The sequence below is a fragment of the Papio anubis genome, chromosome 19 (assembly GCF_008728515.1).
Source record: "Papio anubis isolate 15944 chromosome 19, Panubis1.0, whole genome shotgun sequence".
NCBI classification, from domain to species: domain Eukaryota; kingdom Metazoa; phylum Chordata; class Mammalia; order Primates; family Cercopithecidae; genus Papio; species Papio anubis.
The window spans coordinates 55,575,145-55,596,550 of NC_044994.1; the positions used below are offsets into that span (position 1 = coordinate 55,575,145).

Below are 21,406 nucleotides of genomic sequence, written 5' to 3' on the forward strand. Positions count from 1 at the left end.
GAGTAATTTTGCCTGACTTTGAACTTTATGTAGTTATGGGATCATACAGTGGGTCTCCTCTTTTATCTGGCTTCTTTTGGTCATTATATGTTTGTGAGATTCATCCTGTTGATACATGCTGTTTTAGTTCTTTATTCTCATTGCTACATCATATTATGTTGTTTTAAGACAGAGCAAATTATCTCCTGCACTTGTGAAAGTCAGTAAAATGTGCATTGGACCTTATACTGAAGAGGACTCAAGTCACTATGTGATTTAGTTGTATTGTGATCTAATACCTGTTTTATTAGTGTAAGAACCATTTATTATTTATTTATTCACCTAATTTTTATAGAGGCAGGATCTTACTTTGTTGCCCAGGCTGGTCTCAAACTCCTGGCATCCTCCTGCTTTAGCAAGAACTTTTGATTACAAAATAGGAAATTGTTTTTCTCTTCCTTAAGTCAGAATATTAACTTTACCATATCACTTTCTCTTCCACTCCCCGCCAACTATAGAAATAATTGCCTTCCTCTTAACTTTGTGCTTCCATAAAACTTGATTGTTTCTCTGTATTTAATGCATATAGATAGCTATTGTGTTCATCATAGTTAATGGATCACAGATACAAATACTTGCTAACTGAACTTCTTGAAGCCAGGGCTTGTCTTTTCAATTCATGTTTCTAATCCCAGCTTCTAATATGCCTGGTATCAAAGCTTCTAGGTTTCTTGAGGAGTTTTGTGACTTTTCAGTAGCGTTTTGTTACATTTTGTCATTGTAGCCTGAGATTCCTGAACGCATCTGCGAACAAACTGGAAAGCCTTCCTCCAGCCACGCTTTCTGAAGAGACAAACAGTATCTTACAAGAGTTGTATTTGACAAATAACAGCCTCACAGACAAATGTGTGCCCTTGTTAACGGGACACCCGCATTTGAAGATCCTTCACATGGCCTATAACCGACTTCAGAGTTTTCCAGCAAGGTAAAGGAGAATCGTAAAGCTGTGTTCTGAATTGGGTTTCTCAAAGTGTATTCATAGAAAGATGAAAGCTGAAATATTTATTTCCCAGGTGATATCAAGTTTGTTTCCTTGTTCCTGCTCCATTCACAGTTTCCTTTATATAAGCTGTGATGACATTTCCCTGAAGAGAAGTAGATTGGTTTTCCTCATACGTGTCCAAAGACCTAATCACAAGAATGTTCTTAAGATTTTGAAATAAAATGTGTTGTTTAGCAGGTATGTTTTTTCTTTTACTTCTTTTTAACCAGTCAGATTAATTTTTTAAAAAGCTATTATCCTAGAGCCAGGTGTGGCGGTGCGTGCCTATAGTCCCAGCTACTCAGGAGGCTGAGGTGGGAGGGTCACTTGAGCTCAAGAATTCGAGACTAGCCTGGGCAACATAGTGACACCCTATCTATTAAAAAATAAATAATAAAGTTTCCAAAAACATTAACCTAATAGGGTATGTGGGAATTAGAATGTAAACCAGGAACCTGAAAATCCTTCATTATCTACCAACTTTTATATTCATACTTACGATGTACAGAGCAGTGGTAGACTCTACTACCATAGAAACTGTAACATTGCAAATTATGGCTCAAAAGAGTCCATTTTTAATTTGTTTTTACTTTAATTTCTAATTTTTGGGGAGCGTTGACATTATATCTAGCTTTGAGTGAATCTATGTGCTGAGCCTGCCATGAGGATTTACCCTGTTTCCATTTCATTGGCTTTTATCCATCTAACAAGTTAGGCCTTGGAACACACACCCACGCATCAAAGAAGCAAACACTAACCCTTCTGGTATTCTGCTTGTGGTAACTGTAACTCAGCACTGGGGCTAGACCAAAACACTATCATAGCCTCCCTCTGCTGCCTTCAGGGCTACCACTCTATTCAAGCCCTTGCTAAGAAGGAAGGCCCATGTATGTGTTGACTTAAAGTATTGCTCTGTTTTTGGCGTAATGAAATACTTACTTTCCTCCTCATTTGACATTAATGATTAAAATATTTTATGCTTACTTCCATCTACTTTTACTTCACTATGGAATGGGGAAATTATATTTTTGGAAAAAACCATGATAATCACATAACAGCAACCTATCTGAAAGGGCTCATTGTCTTCTTTCAGATGATGAATGTCTAAACCCTGCAGAGGAAAGGATCATCAGCTCTAATTCTGAGGATATACCCCCAGTGACCCATGCCAGGTGTAATCACTCACGCTGAGTGGAGAGAAACTTTTAACACACCTTGTAAAAAATCCGTCTAGGAATGAATTCTGTCTCCCTGTGGTTGTGATGTGGCTCAGTAGCTCCCCTGCAAACCAGAGCACCTTAAGAGCTGGGTCTGTGACCTTGCTATTTCCCTCAGCCTCACATTTCACACAAGGCCCACACTTAAATGGTTGCTGAATTAAAGAACGTGACCACCATCTAGTCATTTTGTCTTCACATCTTTTGCCACCTTCTTTTTATGTTGTGAGTTGGAAATTTCTTTAACTTTTTCTTCTGGGGGCCTGTTTTCTGTGCTTTTAATCATTTTTCATGCACCATTACCCTTTAGTTTCAAGGCACAGGGCTGGCATCTGCTTCTGGTGAGTCTTCAGGAAGCTTACAATCATGGCAGAAGGTGAAGGGGAGCCATTGTGTCACATGGTGAGAGAGAGGGCAAAAGAGATGCCAGGGTCTTGTGTGAATGCACAGCATGTGAATTCAATTATTACCATGGGAAGGGCATCAAACCATTCATGTGGTATCTGCTCCCATGACCTGAACACCCCCTACTGGGCCCCACTTCTAACATTGGGAATCAAATTTCTTTTTTTTTGAGACGGAGTCTCGCTCTGTCGCCCAGGCTGGAGTGCAGTGGCACAATCTTGGCTCACTGCAAGCCCTGCCTCCCGGGTTCACGCCATTCTTCTGCCTCAGCCTCCCGAGTAGCTGGGACTACAGGCGCCCGCCACCTCGCCCGGCTAGTTTTTTGTATTTTTTAGTAGAGACGGGGTTTCACCATGTTAGCCAGGATGGTCTCGATCTCCTGACCTCGTGATCCGCCCGTCTTGGCCTCCCAAAGTGCTGGGATTACAGGCCTGAGCCACTGCGCCCGGCCTGGGAATCACATTTCAACATGAGATTTGGAGGGGACAAATAATCCAAACCATATCACTATATTTCTTTCAAAATATGATGACAGCATATTTAAATAATATTCTTAGAAATTTGGGCTATCATAGATGAATTACTTCATAGTCTGTGTACAGATTGTTTGTAGTATATTCTGATACCATACTGGATGTATATGATATTAAAAAGTCTGACTTCATAAGATAAAAACTTAGTTTTTACTGTATCTTATCAACAAGATAATCTTTATATTTGAAATATGACAGAAAAATAATACAGTTTTTTTTGTTAAATTGTTTAAAAGTGTACTGTGACAAATGAAACTGTAACAGGTAGAAATGATACCAAAAAATTTAAACTATTATTCACCTTATGAGTCTGAGTCACACTAATGGGGAATCCTGTGCTTCTTGGAGTGGAAAGAGGGTCAAAACAGTGCCAGATGCTATTACAGTGATTGCAGAGGTGGAGGTGTTGGTTTTTCTTTCAAAGTTATAAAGAATGCAAGAAACCCTGATTCTGGAATTTTTCTTTAGTTATTGTAATTATTGATGAAGATTATAGATGAGGAAGATTGAACAATAAAAGACATTCTTAAACAGAAATATTAAATTAATTACATTAGAACATATTATTAGATAAGGTTGGAGAGATTCCTTCTTGGTAGATGTTTAGCAACAATTGAGAGAAATGTCTTTTGGCCCTGGTGTGAATTTGCACTCTGCCAGAAGTCGAAGAGGTGATCCATATGGGCTTTTAACACCCCTTGCTCCTTACTACCACTTTGTATTCATCAGTGATGTCAGAGGAATTGGGGGAGTGGAGGTTGAAGAAAAAGCTTATCTTAATATGAACTATAGATCTGTTCTCTACCTCCCCCTTGAGTTTTCAGTGCCACTACAAAGAAATCATACTCTCTGAGCTCTTTTAAGGCAGTTATATTGGATTAATGCTGGCTTTTGATCCATTTCAATAGTATTTTCATTAGTGTTCAGACCAAGCTATACAGTAACGTGATTATTGCCAGGGTAACTTAATTTCCACACAGACTTTTAAGAGGAAAAGGGCACCCATTTTCCTTCTTGTTGACAATTTGAAGAGTTGAATAGTTTTTGTTCTGTAGTGGGAAAGGAGGTGTTAAAATATTTCAGTACTCCAAAATGATAGTGAAAAAATGGTCTTGTTTGTAAAAATGACTGTTACAAATGAATCCTTAAAGTCATAGCAATTTAATTCATCCTTTGATTCTCATCATATATTATTTTCTTTTAAATTGCTTTATTTTCTTTTTTTTTAGTAAAATGGCGAAACTGGAGGAACTTGAAGAAATTGATCTCAGTGGGAATAAGCTGAAAGCCATCCCAACAACGATCATGAATTGCAGGCGCGTGCACACTGTGATTGCTCACTCCAACTGCATCGAGGTCTTTCCCGAAGTTATGCAGCTCCCAGAGATCAAGGTATGTGGTTTCATTTCATAAACTCTGGCTTTCAGGTCAGCAAAGAGAGTTGACTTGCTAATTCATCAACTCAGGACGTTTGCATCTTTGTTGGATTTATTCAGAATGGAGGCCCCCATTAGCCCTTACTTCCTCCTTCCTAACCAATGGGCTACACTGTTGAGTCAGCAGAGTTAAAAAAAAAAAAAAAGGCAAAACACTGGAGCATGTTTTGGGAAAATTGGATTTCTAGGCTCAGTCTCTAACTTACAGTATGACATGAGGCTACCCACATAGCCACCCTGTACTTCTTTATCTGTTAATAGTTGTTCCACTCATTTCCAGGGTGGTTATGAGGCTCAAAGGATGAGGCTGGTGTAATCGCAGTTTGAAAAAGGTAACAGTACCACTACACATCCCTCCCCACCAACTCATCTAGTTAAATAGCACACCCCACTATCGTAGCCCACTAGTGGTAATTCCCTATATAGACAAAGCGTCATTGCTGTCACCTAACATTGATTTCAACTGAATGAAATTGGCAGATCAGATATTATTGTCATTTGATAGGTAAGGACACTGAGGTGCTGAAAAGTGAAGAGATCTGTGTAAATTAAGACAGCAGATTGGTAGCAGAGGTAGTCTGCAAGTCCTGACTGCTGACTTGAGGTAGACTCATGGGATGAAACCAGTTCACTAGAATGAAAGCCATGTAACAACCATGTGTTCCTATTTTGTTTCTTTTTTGGCAGGGAAATGGTACAGAAGTAAAAAGTTCTTTATGTACAATGTAGTTTTTCATTTGTATCTTAGCATTTCTAGTTATCGATTTTATGCTTAATGAAAAATAATTTGGTGGTTACAGACTTGGAGCATATTCTAATCTCCTAACAGGGAACAGGAGTAGTCCAACTTAGCCATTCTTCACTTTCCAGGCACTTCCTGATATAAACCTTGTGTTTCAGATTAAGAAAGCGAATAGACATTTGAAGACATTTTAAATGGCTTGCATAACTTTTTTTTTTTTCTTTTTTTTGAGATGGAGTTTCACCCTTGTTGCCTAGGCTGGAGTGCAATGGTGCAATACTGGCTCACTGCAACCTCTGTCTTCCGGGTTCAAGCGATTCTCTCGCCACAGCCTCCCGAGTAGCTGGGGTTACAGGCGACCGCCACCATGTCCAGCTAATTTTTGTAATTTTTTGTAGAGACAGAGTTTCACCATGTTGGCCAGGCTGGTCTTGAACTCCTGACCTCAGATGATCCACCCGCCTCGGCCTCCCAAAGTGCTGGGATCACAAGCGTGAGCCACCACTCCTGGCCGGCTTGCATAACTTTTTATCCCAACAGTTTTTACACATTTATATGGTTGAGATGTGTACAAGCCATTGTGTGTGTGTGTGTGTGTGTGTGTGTGCGCGCGCGCATGTATGTGCATGTGTGCTTTAAGCCACGAAATGTTTTACCTTGGGCTTTAAGAACACTATCTCATACATCACAGTGGCATTTTAAGATGTTTGTTATAAATTTCCAGAATTTGGTCCAGCGCGGTGGCTCACACCAGTAATCCAGCACTTTAGGAGGCCAAGGCGGGCGGATCACGAGGTCAGGAGAGCGAGACCATCCTGGCTAACACAGTGAAAACCTGTCTCTACTAAAAATATAAAAAATTACCCGCATTTGGTGACTCGCACCTGTAGTCCCAGCTACTCAGGAGACTGAGGCAGGAGAATGGCATGAACCCGGGAGGAAGAGCTTGCAGTGAGCTGAGATCGCGCCATTGCGCTCCAGCCTGGGCGACAGAGCGAGACTCCGTCTCATAAAACAAACAACAACAAAAAAATGTCCAGAATTTTTACTTTCTGTGTAGTAACTTTCACATTGAGGAAGAGCAGTGCTCTGAAGGGAGACAGACCTCCAGTTGGATCCCAGCTGAAAATTCACTGCTCTGTTTCCTCGTATGTTAAATAAAGAAAAGAATTGGCCGGGCGCGGTGGCTCAAGCCTGTAATCCTAGCACTTTGGGAGGCCGAGACGGGTGGATCACGAGGTCAGGAAATCGAGACCATCCTGGCTAACACGGTGAAACCCCGTCTCTACTAAAAAATACAAAAACTAGCCGGGCGAGGTGACGGGCGCCTGTAGTCCCAGCTACTCGGGAGGCTGAGGCAGGAGAATGGCGTGAACCCGGGAGGCGGAGCTTGCAGTGAGCTGAGATCCGGCCACTGCACTCCAGCCTGGGCGACAGAGTGAGACTCCGTCTCAAAATAAATAAATAAATTAATTAATTAAATTAAATTAAATAAAAAAAAAAAGAATTGGTACTTTCTTTATAGTATTGTTGTGAAGATGAAATGAAGTAATACATGTAAAGCATTTGAAATAGGAGTGTCACATAGGAAGAACTCCCTAAATGTTAGCCATTATTAATCAACACATGCTCTCACTGTGGTTCATCTGTAATGTTGATTATATAGAGCAACTATTTTGGCTGAAGCTCAACAAAATCCAAGAAATTTATTACTTAGGCAAATTGTTTATTTGCCTTCAGCACAGGAAAGATGTTGTCAGCTAGACCTTCCAGGGATTCCTCAGCTGCCCATTACTTGACATAGTGGCTGTGCGGTGTCATCTTTTACCGGGGGTGGTTAAACTGGTCTCTTATGTGTGGTGCAGGTGAAATTCCAGCACAAGAGAAAGTGAGAGTCTCAAGATTAAACCTCCTATTTGCTCGTCTTAGTGTCTGTACCCGTCTTTTAATGTTGTAAATTCTTAAATGTAGATTTAGATTCTTGTTCTGGGGTTTTTTGTTTGTTTAAATATCTGGTTTAAAATACAAATAGAGGCCGGGCTTGGTGGCTTACGCCTGTAATCCCAGCACTTTGGGAGGCCAAGGCAGGTGGATCACGAGGTCAGGAGTTCGAGACCAGCCTGGCCAACATGGTGAAACCCTGTCTCTACTAAAAATACAAAAATAAGCTGGGCACCTGTAATCCCAGCTACCCAGGAAGCTGAGGCAGGAGAATCGCTTGAACCCGGGAGGCAGAGGTTGCAATGAGCCAACATTGCAACACTGCACTCCAGCCTGGGCAACAAGAGCAAAACTCCGTCTCAAATAAATAAATAAATAAAATACAAATAGAAATTTAGGCCAAGCATGGCAGCTCGCGCCAATAATCCCAGCACTTTGGGAGACCGAGGCAGGTGGATCACCTGAGGTCAGGCTTTCAATAACAGCCTGGCCAACATGGTGAAACACCGTCTCTACTAACAATACAAAAATTAGCCAGGTGTGGTGGCACGTTCCTGTAGTCCCAGCTACTCAGGAGGCTGAGGCAGGAGAATCACTTGAAGCTGAGCAGGCGAGGCTACAGTGAGCCGAGATCATACCAGTGCACTCCAGCCTGGATGACAGAGTGAGACTTCATCTCAAAAAAAAAAAAAAAAAAAAGAAATTAAATGTTTTTAGATTTTAACTAGATTTTGCAAAATACAAATTTTGCTGTATGAAAACTAATCCTCTTCTAGACTCTTGCTTGGATTCCTGGATTACAGAATCAGTACCTTTGTTGCTGTTGAATTCCTTCCCCTGTTGTCTTCTCTCTGTACCCTGCTTTACAACTCCTTTTCAGTTTTACTTCCCATATTTTTAAATGGTTTCCATTTTTTTGCTCTTTGATTGATTTTCCCCCCAGCTATTACACCTTAGCATTTTTCTTATGTTAACAATATCCATTCTTTCAGATTGAGCTCTTCCATTACCAGTAGATATATGTTTTGTTGGGGTTTTTTGGGGGACTGAAGAACATCAAGTATCCTTTATGTATAAACATATGCATGTTTCAGCCCTGGACAGATAATATTCTTGAAAAAGATAGTAGTTATATTATTTCAGAACTCCGAATTGATATTTTTATGTTTATTGATATTTTTATGTTAATTGATATTTTTATGAATATTTTAAGTTGCAATGTAAATATTTATGTATATTTGAATATCTAAAAGAAAATTTCTTGTAAAAATTGTGTTGTATCTTAAATGATAAATATACCTATAAAAGTCTTCATTGCAAACTGTGCCTTAAAGCATATTTTTAATGTAAATGGAGTAATTTCATTTCTACAATGAGATTTTCCAACCTGTATTAAATTTTTATTATTGAGTTAATAACCCTACATTACATTCACACAGTTTCTTGAAAATAAAGTGCAATAGATGTTACTTGTAAAGCATCTCATAAAGGTATTAAGATCCTTGCAATTTTAAAAACTTAGCAGATAGCATTTCAGAAGAGATAAGATCATGGTGTTATTAACTAGCTAGTTTCACCAAGCATTGTTATCTTTTCAGACATTAAAAGAAAGTGATTATTCATAGCTTTGTGACCAAAGTTTTAAAAACAATTACTGTTTAAAAGAGCAAACAAATCTCCATACTGAGATGTATGCTAAAATGTGTTTTTAAAACATCTGAATAATTAGGCCCTTACTCATGTAGACCTTAAACAGACTATTTGCACCATTTAATCTTGGATAAAATTGAATACTGGCATTTTTTTCATTTTGATATATCTAATGAGATCTGTAAAGTGATCATCAGGTGTTTTGTATTTGGATAGGGAGGTTATGTAAGTTATTAGTAGGAAAAATAAAACGTGTTTTTCAGAATTTTCCAGTGAGCCCGAGTGTCCTCACCTTTGTTTAGCCCTTTTGCATTGATCTTCCAGACTCCTACCACCAGTCCAGTTTTGCTTGGAGTAGATTGTGTTCTCTTTTGGTTCTAAAACAGACAGACCTCCCTCTGAATACAGATTAGCTCTCGATCATCTAGTAAGGGAAACAAGAGCTGAGTCACACGGCCTAATAGACGTAAAAACATCAGCTTGGCATAATGCTTATCCAGATGCCAGACTTGGTTTGGCTGGACCTGGACCTAAGTCCATGCTAAGGCTACTCATGGCTGAGGAACCTCAGAAGCAGAGGTGGCCATGGATATGGCCCTTGTTTCTCCTTCCACTGAACTGCATAGCAGTCACATTAGTGATATAGTAATTTTGCAACAAAAACCAAGCTATTAGTTGAGTAACTTCTAAATAGTGACCTATTCTAAACCCTTGCCCTGCTCTTTTTGACATAGGGTCTCTGTCACCCAGGCTGGAGCCAGGTGTTCTAACCCTTTTTTGAAGTGTATTTTAAGCAGGTGAAATAAGTGTTGATACATGCGGTGAATGAAGTTTGTAATTTGGGATTTAAACATCATATCAGCAACTTCTTTGTCAAATTTCCATGTTCCTGTGGCTTATTGATTCTAAGAATGCATCTTTTTAGATGTTTTCATTATCTTTAGAAGATTATTTTCATGCTTGTTCCATGCAGTAATAAACTGCTTGGCTAAGTTGAGTGAACTCATGTCTAAAATCTGTGTTACCTTAACTGGGAAAGAGAGTATGAAGAGTTTTAATATGCTATGCTCTTGAGGACGATGGCTATAGGAAGTTTAAAAAATAAACTTAATATAGATCAGCTCTCAATCAGCTACAGAGAAAACTACAATCCCATAGTCACCATGTAGCCAGACTTGGCTTGCCTGGCAACAAGCCCTGTTTGTTGTTCTTGTCTCTAAAGTCAAATGAAATAGAGAATATCAGCTCAGCCACAAAGACACAAAGAACAAGGGGAAATGACTGGGTCAGAATGGATGAAAGAAAGTGGGTTGATTCTTGGGGAAGTAGGAAATGGATACGAAGACAGGTCAGGAACCAAGTTTAGACTTCAGTTGGGTGGCGTAGTTGACCTAATAGACGTAAAAACATCAGCTTGGCGTAATGCTTATCCAGAAACCTGAAACCAGGAGCAGTCATTATTATGGTGCTGGAATCAAGTTAAGTAATAGTTACTTAGGAAATGTTCCAACCGTTGCGGAGTCTAATGTCAATTCCTGTTTGAGACAAGGCTCGATACAAGGGCTAAGGAAAGAGGAAGCAACCAGTGTCTACTGGAAAGTGGCCATTGAAGCCACTCTGCACCCAGCCTCACCAGGAACAGGCTAGCAGGAAGTTAAGACTGCATATTCTCTCTTTCAAAATTGGTGTAATGAGTTAACCCAGGGTAGTTTTGTGTGTGTTTGTTTTTAACTCTGGTTTCAGCAGATCTTTCTAAATTCAGAGCCATGCCCATTCTAACAAAATATTGCATACATTTTACGGAATAAGTTACGTATCTATACAGACGAACAATTAGTCCTTCATGAGCTCATGCATTTTAGAAGGCATTTCTTTAGAGAGGCTTCTGGAGAAAGGAGCACCATGACTCAGAGTCCTCAGAAGAAGTAGTCTGTGAGGTGGTTACTATGGTGCTCTTCAGATCCCTGAGGGCAAAGGGAAGTACACTCACACACCCAGAAATCTGGGAGACGCCTGGAATCACCTATAAATTTCTTTTCATGTATCTTTTTCAGTCTAAAAATTCATGCTCATTTTACGTTCTACTTTTTATCATTTCTCTTTGTTTTAATGTAAAAATAATGGCTCTTTCCCTCCTCAATCTGAGTAAAACTGAAGCCCCCAGATGCATGTGCCAGGCATCCTATAACTTTGTAATATACCATTGAGTACCCCCAAGGGCACACATAATCAATTTGAAGAAGTGATGATGGGCCAGGCACGGTGGCTCATGCCTGTAATCCCAACACTTTGGGTGGCTGAGGTTGGAGGATTGCTTGAGGCCAGGAGTTCAAGACCAGCCTGAGCAACATGGCAAGACCTTATCTCTTTGAGGAAAAAAAAAGAAGTGTATGATGTAAAGAAATTGCTCAGTTTATACAGGATACATTTTCTTAAAGTCAAAATTTGCAGATAACTTAGTTTCAGTGTTTGAGGAAATTCTGTATTTGAGCAAATAGAATACTAAGGATTGTTACCCTGCTTGTCATTTTTATCACCTCAAATGCTTGCCAATTTTAAGAAATCTTTTCCCAAGGTTTCTTCAAGGCTTCCCAAATCTAAAATGCAGTTGAGAAAATCATAGAGACACCGCATGTAAATTTAAAAGGAATGCTTTATATGAGATTAAAGGTCTTTCTTTGCAGCTTCCTATAAGGTGAGGAAGTTTAAACATTAATGCACATTTCTCAGTAATTATATATAAATATGAGTTTTAAAAAAAAATCATAAGGTCTTGCTCTGTTGCCCATGCTGGAGTGCAGTGGTGCAATCATAACTCACTGCAGCCTCAACTTCTTGGGTCACAGGAAGCTCCCACCTCAGCTTCGTGAGTAGCTGAGACTCCAGGTGAACAGGAGCCTGGCTAATTTCTGAAAATTTATGTAGAAATGGTCTTGCTGTGTTACCCAGGTGGATCTTGAACTTGTGGCCTCAAGCAGTCCTTCCATGACAGTCTCCCAAAGTGCTGGGATTACAGACGTGAGCCACTGCACACAGCCATAAATATGATTTTATGTAGAAAAATAGTACTACACTTTGACTCTCAGGTCTGTGTTTGGGGTAAAAGGTGAGTTCAGACCGACTTATTCAGTTAATAAACTTGCTTAGTTTTTTTTTTTTTTTTTTTTTTTTTTTTTGAGACGGAGTCTTGCTCTGCCGCCCAGGCTGGAGTACAGTGGCCGGATCTCAGCTCACTGCAAGCTCCGCCTCCCGGGTTCACGCCATTCTCCTGCCTCAGCCTCCCGAGTAGCTGGGACTACAGGCGCCTGCCACCTCGCCCGGCTAGTTTTTTGTATTTTTAGTAGAGACGGGGTTTCACGGTGTTAGCCAGGATGGTCTCGATCTCCTGACCTCGTGATCCACCCATCTCGGCCTCCCAAAGTGCTGGGATTACAGGCTTGAGCCACCGCGCCCGGCCCCTAAACTTGCTTAGTTGTATGAACATCCCACGTTAGGGATCACTTAGCCTTTTATAACACCGGGAATGTATAGTAGTTTAAGAGAATTTGACTAAAAGTTGTATATTGAGAAATAGTACATATATGTGTATATTTATTTTACTATTAAGCTGAAATGTTTGGCTTCCTATAGCATCGTAAGAAAGGGAAGCAATGTAGACTGCCTCTGTATGAGACACAGTCTATAGGATCCACAGTTCATTGTCTGATCCCTCTGCCTGTCCAGCCTTATCTTCTGCTCTGGGGCCCAACAGTCTCCAGCCTCAGCAACCACTCATAGCGAGTTTCCTGATATGCCACACAAATGTTATTCTTGTCTCCTTCCTGCTGTACCTGCTATTAGCTCTCCCTAGATGTCCACCTGTTCTCACATGCCTGATTAACTTTGATTCTGCACAGAAATCTTCTCTGGAAAGGCCTCTGTGGGGTCTTGTTATCTGTCCCTCTACTGCTATAACCTGGTTGATCATACCAGCTAAAGGTGTATTGTTTATTTCCCCCACTATCCTGGGAGTTCCTCAAGGGCAGGGACTGTATCTGCCATCGCCGTATGTCCCTAATGTTGGCTTATTGCCTGCCGATTTGTAGATCCTTAATTTCTTTTAAATGAATACTTGCATTTATTTACTTCTTATGAAGTCAGCAGGGAAATATGTTATACACCAGCAGCTTTTACCTTGCAAGGGTAAGGAAATCCAGACTGTGATTGGGATCCTCATTTTTGGAACTGACTGTGTCATTGGGGAGCACGGTGGAGGTGGTGGACTGGGGATAGTCTGCAGGAAGAAAGGAAGTAGGGTGTTACAGAATCTAGCAGCCAGTAGGTTAAGTTGCCATTTCAAGGCAGTACAGGCAGCTGTTTGGCAGATGATATATAATACATTGCTATGAACATTGATATGCCTGTTTCTGTGGTAATGTTCTGAAGAAAACATAATAAAGATAGGCTCCATGCAGCTTTTGTGATAGTTACACTTAAACTGTACATCAAATTGAATTTATTTTTCTTTAAGATATAATGACGTTTTTATGCTCTTATCTAAATGTGTTTGTAATGATTTTCCTCTAAATCAAGAGTTCCTTCTCAGCTATGAGTTATCTCACTTTTTCTGAGGGTTGCATGATTTTTTGGGTATTCTTACCAGAAGTTGGATTGTAACAAAGTAATTTTTGTTAGCTATATTCTAGAGTGGGCCTGAAAGAGGGAAAGATAATTTTCTTTTAGTTGTGTTTTAGCCAGATTTAACATTCTATTTAATATATTTTTAAGAAAGTTGTAGTACACTAACCATAGAGGTACATATATTAACAATATAAAGTGTCATTTTTTCCCTCCAGTTTCACTCAAATATTTTCTATTTGGTTAGTGGTAACCATTATAATGATTCAGCCAACAAGTGTTTGTGGAGTACCTCAGCAGTCAGCCTATGTTGAGGACTATTAAAACAACATGACAGAGTGCTTCTAAGTGTGTTGCTCACTGTGTTAACACCGGGAGGGCAGCACCAGATACCAACATCCTGTAATTTTTTTTTCAACTTTCTATAATTTCTGTGAACAAACCTCCTTCCTGTGTGCAGAAGTATAAAAGGGTGTTTTTGCTTATCTGCTGTTAAAGAAAATGGTTGCATTCTTATGTAGAAATAAACAATGATATTTAAAATGTATTAAAATTGCATTACAATGCTATTTATTCTATGCTGAACTTAACCTAAGCACTGGTATCTCAGTTCCCATCCTAGCAGATTTAATTACTGAAGCACCTTACAAGAGTCCTCCATAAATTCATTGACAGAATAATTGTTACGTGCCAGGCAATCATTTGTTCATTTGTTCATCCTTTTAATGAAACCATTTGTTGAGCATCTACACTTCCCAGTGCACTGCGCTTAGGATATCCGGGGAGAAACAGCAGCAATCCCTGCCCTCCAGGAAGTCATAGTCTCATGGAAGAAATAAGTAAGCAGATAATTATAACAAGGGACACCTAATTGAAACAGGGTGTAGTAGAGTTGGCGTTGAGTTGAGTCTGAAAAGGAATCAGGGCCGGGCGCGGTGGCTCACGCCTGTAATCCCACCACTTTGGGAGGCCGAGGCGGGCGGATCACAAGGTCAGAAGATTGAGACCACAGTGAAACCCCGTCTCTACTAAAAATACAAAAAATTAACCGGGCGCGGTGGTGGGCGCCTGTAGTTCCAGCTACTCGGGAGGCTGAGGCAGGAGAATGGCATGAACTCGGGAGGTGGAGCTTGCAGTGAGCCGAGATCTGGCCACTGCACTCCAGTTTGGGCGACAGAGCGAGACTCCGTCTCAAAAAAAAAAAAAAAAAAAAAAAGAGGAATCAGGCATATTGCACCAGATAAAAAGCAAGAAGAGCATGAAGAAAAGGGTTCCAAGCACAGAGAGAAGCATATGTAAAGTCACAGACAGATGAAAGCATGTCACATGCACGAGGTGCAGGCACTCTGGCATGGGTGGAACATGGAGTGTGAGGAAGCCAGTGTACAAAGTTGGGGATGCCTTGTTGGACATTCTGAGGAGTTTGGTGTCGGGTTGAAGGACACCTGGGAGCAGGCTGACAGACTGAAGCTGGAATGTGAGCAGGTGGAGTAAACCACACTGAGAAACCAACCTGACAGCATACGAGGCTGACAGCATACGAGGAGTGCATCGAGGGAAGCAAGACCAAAAGCAAATTTCCGGTGTAGCCAGAGCCTTCCAGGGGAAATGGGACGCAGGTCAGTCCAGGGTGGTGGAGCTCGATGGAAAGGAACCGGCTGCAGTGAATCAAAGACTGTGAATCAAAGACTGTCACGGAGCCTTGGGGAGCAGACAGTCCTGGGCAGAGGGGAGGCACAGGAACATCATCTCTAAGAAGGTCTGCGTTACAGCCTCCAGCATTATCTTCATAAGTAATTAGTTACCCTACTGAACTCATTTCATAATTTGATAATTTAGAGAATGAGCTATTTTATATCTGTAGAACAAATTTTTACCAATTTCATAAAATTCAGTATTGCTGCAGAATGCCTTTAATCCTTGACCAAAGGCATTTTCTGACTCTGAATTTGTCTCTGTCAACTACTTGCATCCTAAATTACTCACACTTATTAGCTCTTTATTTCCTGTCCCATCAGTGTTCAGTAGATTGTATATATCCCCATTTGTTGTCCTGCGTTGCTGATGTGTACTGACTATGTTGGTAGCATGTCCCATTATTAACCAGTATTATCAGGTGTCAGTTTTTCATTAAACTCTGGTTGACTGTTGATGTAACCATTATTTATAATTGAAAAAGAAAAAAAGAAAAAAAAACAAAGCGAAAAAAAGAGATGACCGTTTTCTCTAATATTAATATTGAGGTTAAGTAAATTAATGTACATCTACTAGAAGTAGTATGGGGCTATGAAAGGTGGTAGTATGTTAGGGCATTCAGGCTGCTATAACAACATGCCTCAGACTGGATAACTTATTAACAACAGAAATTTCTTGCTCACAGTTCTAGAGGCTGGGAAGTCCAAGATGAGAGTGCCAGCAGATTTGGTCTGATGAGGCCCTATTTCTCATAGATAGTTCCTTCCATGTATGCTTGTCTGGTGGAAAGAGTGAACAAGCTCACTGGGTCTGTTTTATGAGGCCACCAATGCCGTTCATGAGGGCAAAGCCCTTATGACCTAATCCGCTCCCAAAGGCCCCACTTCTTAATACTGTCACGTTGGGGATTAAGTTTCAGCATATGATGAAAATTTGGGGAACAAACATTCAGACCATAGCAGATGGGAATAAAGGTGGGGAAAATGGTTGCAGTAGAGCGATAGAAGAGTAAGTGAAATGTAATGAAATTGCACCTACGTTTGAGATTTTTAAGGCTTTTAAAAATTATATATGAATAAGGCTATAAAAAAAAAACAGAATGCTAAAAAAAAAAACAAAAACAGAATGCTAACCCTGGTTGTGTTAGGGTGGTAGATTTAAGGATATGTTTTCTGAGCTTTTCTTTTTGCTCAACTTTTTATGGATAATGTGGTTATAATGCTCTCATAATAAAATATGATGATTTACAATGGCAATACAATTTTTTATTGCTATTATTTGGAAGCAACAGTATGAAATATTTTGTGTGAAAGCATTGTGTTGTTTGAAGTCTAGTGAAAATATATTTATCCAAAAATACAGGTTTTCATTTTACCCAATCTCTACCCTTCCCCAATCCATACTAGATTTAAGTTCTTTGAGAATTTTTCCAAATAAAAGGAAGATTTTGTCTACTTTTAAGATCCTGACGTTCTTGAGTATAATCTCCCTCCTCCCTTTTTTTAAAGAACTGAAGAGAGAAAACAATTCCTCTTTTGATCATTTCTGTAAGCACTTTTGAAACTTACAATAAGGTACTAATTCAGCCAGATAATTGAATGCTCTCCACCCCATACTATTGAACCTATAGGTTCTGCATTCTCATATCTAGAGCGCTGACAGCTCCATTTCTCTTGCGTATGGTGAGCCTTCTCCACCTAGGTTCCCTGCTCCCTGAACACAAGGGCAGCCCCGCTTTTTACAGTACACCTTATTTAAGCTTTACATCAGTTTTGTGAGAAAGGAGGTATCATTTCCACTTACAGGTAAAACCTGATTTTTGTTGTAATCACCATGACCTTTTTGTGATTTTTCTTTCAAGTTAAATTAGGCAGGACCTGTTGGAGAGTCCAGATGTTGATGCCTTGAGAGTAGGATCCATACTTGACTCAGCCCCTTTTTTTGACACAGATTAGGCAGGTTTACCTGCTCGTGTAGCTTTTGCCAATTTCTTATTCAGCTTCTTTTGAAATATCTTCTCATTTTGAGTGTGTGTTACCTGCCTTTTCCTCATTTTACATGTTCTTTGCTTGTTTTTTTGTTTTTGTTTGTTTTCTGTTGTGTTTTTTTGAGACAGGGTCTTGCTCTGTCTCCCAGGCTGGAGTGCAGTGGCACAGTCTCTGGTCACTGCAACCTGCACCTCCCAGATTCTTTTTTTTTTTTTTTTTTTTTTTTTTTTTTGGTGAGATGGCGATTTACCGTTGTTGCCCAGGCTGGAGTGCAATGGCGTGATCTCAGCTCACTGCATCCTCCACCTCCCAGGTTCAAGTGATTCTCCTGCCTCAGCCTCCCGAGTAGCTGGGATTACAGGCATGCCACCACGCCCGGCTAATTTTGTATTTTTAGTGGAGACGGGGTTTCACCGTGTTGCCCAGGCTGATCTCGAACTCCTGATCTCAGGTAATCTGCCTGCCTTGGCCTCCCAAAGTGCTGGGATTACAGGCGTGAGCCACTGTGCCCTGCGCACCTCCTGGATTCAAGCGATTCTCATGTGTCAACCACCTTGAATAGATGGGATTACAGGCGTGTGCCACCACCTGGCTAATTTTTGTATTTTTAGTAGAGATGGGGTTTCACCATGTTGGCCAGGCTGGTCTCAAACTCCTGACCTCAAGTGATCCACCCTACTCGGCCTCCCAAAGTGCTGGGATTACAGGCGTGAGCCTCTGTACCCAGCCTTCTTTGTTTTTAGTTTTGTTTTAAGAAATTCCTTTAAAGTTCATGTTAATGTTTGAGCTGTAGTTCTCATGGCATGGAGATTTTGTGAGCAATAAGAAAATCTATTAGGATTTTTTAGTTAATGCTTGATTTTAAACGTGGAGATAAATGTAAGTGGAAAATATGAGAAGAATAAAGAACATGGATTTTCTGTTATTCAAAGAAAATAAAAAAAAATTTTTTTTTGCATTTAGCAAAATCTATTTTAAATGTTTATGGCAAAGTAACAGATAAGCCTCCTTTTCCACATTTGTCTAGTATATTATAATGAATGATCAGATGGATTTGCATGCAAAGGGTAGGAGTATAGAACTCCATGAAGAACTTCTGTAGACCATCTCTTTCTTGTTTGCACTTGTTCCTTTTTCAGTGTGTGGATCTGAGCTGTAATGAGCTAAGCGAAGTCACATTACCAGAAAACCTGCCTCCCAAACTGCAGGAGCTAGACCTGACCGGAAACCCTCGCCTTGTCCTTGATCACAAAACCCTGGAACTACTGAAGTAAGTATTCTGTAAAGCACTGTATCCCCATCATTGTCCACTGGCAGTGGGCTTCATATCTCAGTGAAAATGGGAAACAAAACATGAAGCATCATTGACTTGTTAGCTGTGTTAACACACATAACAGGACATACAAGATGCAGGGAAGCAATGAACAACCAAGATGTAACTTAAATCTCAGTAGTCACTGATAACGTGGTTGTGACAGTTAATGCAAATGTTAGGGAAGGATTTTAAAAGAGATGTAGGGAAAACTAACAGTGTGGCACTGAAATCCAGGGTTTTTTTAAATAAGACTGAGGATGTGGAGTAGGTAGATCCTACCAGCAGTTAGATCTTCACGGTATGGGAAAGTTCATTGATGCTGTTTCATTCTTGATATTGATAAAGAATTAGTGGTTGGAGTTTTCTATGTAAAACCTTAAAGGTCCGCAGTAGGAAAGATACCTTAATAAGAATGTTCATCATAGAACTCTAAATAGTCTATTAAGAATTAAATAATGTTCCACAATTGAATATTACAAAGCCATTTAAAATTATTTAGAGCTATATCGCTAACTCAAAAGATCTTTACAATATATTAAGTGAAAATATTAATAAAATTAACAAAGAAGTTTTATAGTATAATTCAATTTTTGCAATATAAATTTTTGTGCATTGGGTATATGTACATGTGTATGCATACACACACCTAGAAAATGCCTAAAAGGATATATAACAAAAGTTAAAGTGGTGTTATTCTCTGGATAATAGTATTATGGGTAGTGTTTATTTTCTTCTTTAAACTTTTCTGAATTTTCAGAATTTTTGGGGGTATATCAGATCAGTAGTAGTTTTAAACATTGTCATACATTAGTCATTATGCATGCAATATATGTTTATTCAATGTTGGAATATTTGTTGCTGAAAGTCATTTTCCATTATTTTAAGAAAATCAGTAAAAAACAGTAGATTTTTGGTGAATGGTCCATTAATACTATCCTAGGCTGTAGTGCAAACCAAAGTTTGAAAAGCACTTAAAGTGATTCCTGGATAGAATTGGCCTAATTAGTGCCTAATTTGTTGGCATTTTAAGTACTTGATGAGAAAATTAATTTTGATGCATAGTTGAAAAACACTGCCTGAGTGTCCTGAGGAAGGCGTAGAGAACGAGGTTCTCTCCGTTGTTGATCACGTGTATGAAACCTTGGCCTAAACCCCTCCATCTGTCCAGACCTATGAGAAAAAAAATGGCCTACATGATCTTTAAGGTGCTTTTTAAATTCAAGAAAATAATGGATTATCAAAATAGATCATCTTTAAACAGATAGCTTTTGAGTATTTTTTACATGTAGGATACAGACATTTTTGAGCATTCTTTACAAATAAAATTGAAAAATAATTGCACCAAAATGTGTTAATAAATGGAAGTAGCCACTTAGAGGAAAATTAAAGTTACATTCTTATATCACACCAAAATCCAGCTGAAATAGTTGAATCTGTAAAATTAAATGATTTTCAAAAGTAATAAGGAATCATGTGAATATCTTCACAAGTTAGAAAAAGACTTTTTAGGCCAAGAAATGAGGGGAGTAAGTGGCAAGAAAAGAAATCAGTACATGTAGATTGGTTTCAATATTTACATTGCATATGTTTACAGGTAAATATACTTTTTATACATTAAAGTGTTAAATGTCTATTTCCTATTTCAGAAACTCAATAAATATAAATGGCAAATGACAAACTGGGAAGAAAAATATGAAAAAAGCTTTAATATGCTTACTATAAAGTGTTCTTATAAGATAAGTACTTATAAGAAAAGTACTCAAACAGAAAATAAACAAAGGACATTAGCATTTAACAGAAACAGTACAAATAGTTACATGAAAATGTGTTCAAACTTATTAGTATATCAAGTAAATACAAAATAAAATACTTGAATAACATTTTCCCCCTCGAACTGGTGCTGCTGAAGGACTGTAATTTGGTATTACACTCTTCTTAAAAACAGTTGCTGTACTGTGTCAAGCTTTTTAAAATATTCACGTACTCAGACCAAAGTGTCCTGTAGCAAAAAATGGTAATATTCTTAAAATGTTACCTTCCGTTTAACATCTGGAAGGCTGTGTATTCTTAATGACTTGGAAGATTTTCCGTATATTATTTGCACTTTTAGAGGGTTGGTTTATTTGTTTTATGTCAGCCGGGTAGGTGCATATGAGGACTCTTCTGTGAGATTGAGCTGTGGTTCACAGAATTCTCTCTGACTCATTTAAAGATATACAAGATGGCCGGGCACAGTGGCTCACGCCTGTAATCCCAGCACTTTGGGAGGCTGAGGTGGGTAAATCACCTGAGGTCAGGAGTTTGAGACCAGCCTGACCAGCATGATGAAACCCTGTCTCTACTAAATACAAAAAAATTGGCAGACAAGGTGGCGCATGCCTGTAATCCCAGCTACTCGGGAGGCTGAGGCAGGAGAGTCACTTGAACCTGGGAGGTGGAGGTTGCAGTGAGCCGTGTTACGCTATTGCACTCCAGCCTGGGCAACAAGAGCAAAACTCCATCTCAAAAAACAACGATATACAAGAATCAGCATTCAGTTCACTTTGGATAACTGCTCAGCCGCACTGTGTTCAGCTAGACAGAGAGAGAAATTGCTGCTCCACTAGAAAGAATTATTTGTGTGCTGGGGAGAGGGGGCAGTTAAGAGTTATTTTTTTTTCCCCTTTAATAATCAGGTTAGGAAATTGAATTATTTCTCTGAAGACTTTGTGTTCTGTAAAAATTATAAATGCCTTTAAAAATGAGCCTTCACTTTTCCCAAGACTTCAGGATGGTATCTAAGAGCCTTAGGATATGTCTTAAGAAACCTATTGTATTGCGTACTATTTTAGATGGTTAAAATTGAG

General features: G+C 39.4%; 1 protein-coding gene across 2 annotated transcripts in view; it reads left to right on the plus strand.

Moving 5' to 3' along the window:
- The window catches only part of PHLPP1 (PH domain and leucine rich repeat protein phosphatase 1), a 288,094-nt gene that overhangs the window by 227,937 nt on the left and 38,751 nt on the right, over window positions 1-21,406 (plus strand). For both annotated transcript variants that reach the window (XM_021930200.2, XM_003919671.5), the window contains exons 11-13: window positions 764-964; window positions 4,406-4,568; window positions 18,385-18,515. In XM_021930200.2, the coding sequence (XP_021785892.2) occupies window positions 764-964; window positions 4,406-4,568; window positions 18,385-18,515 (495 nt within the window). The remainder of the gene's footprint in view (window positions 1-763; window positions 965-4,405; window positions 4,569-18,384; window positions 18,516-21,406) is intronic.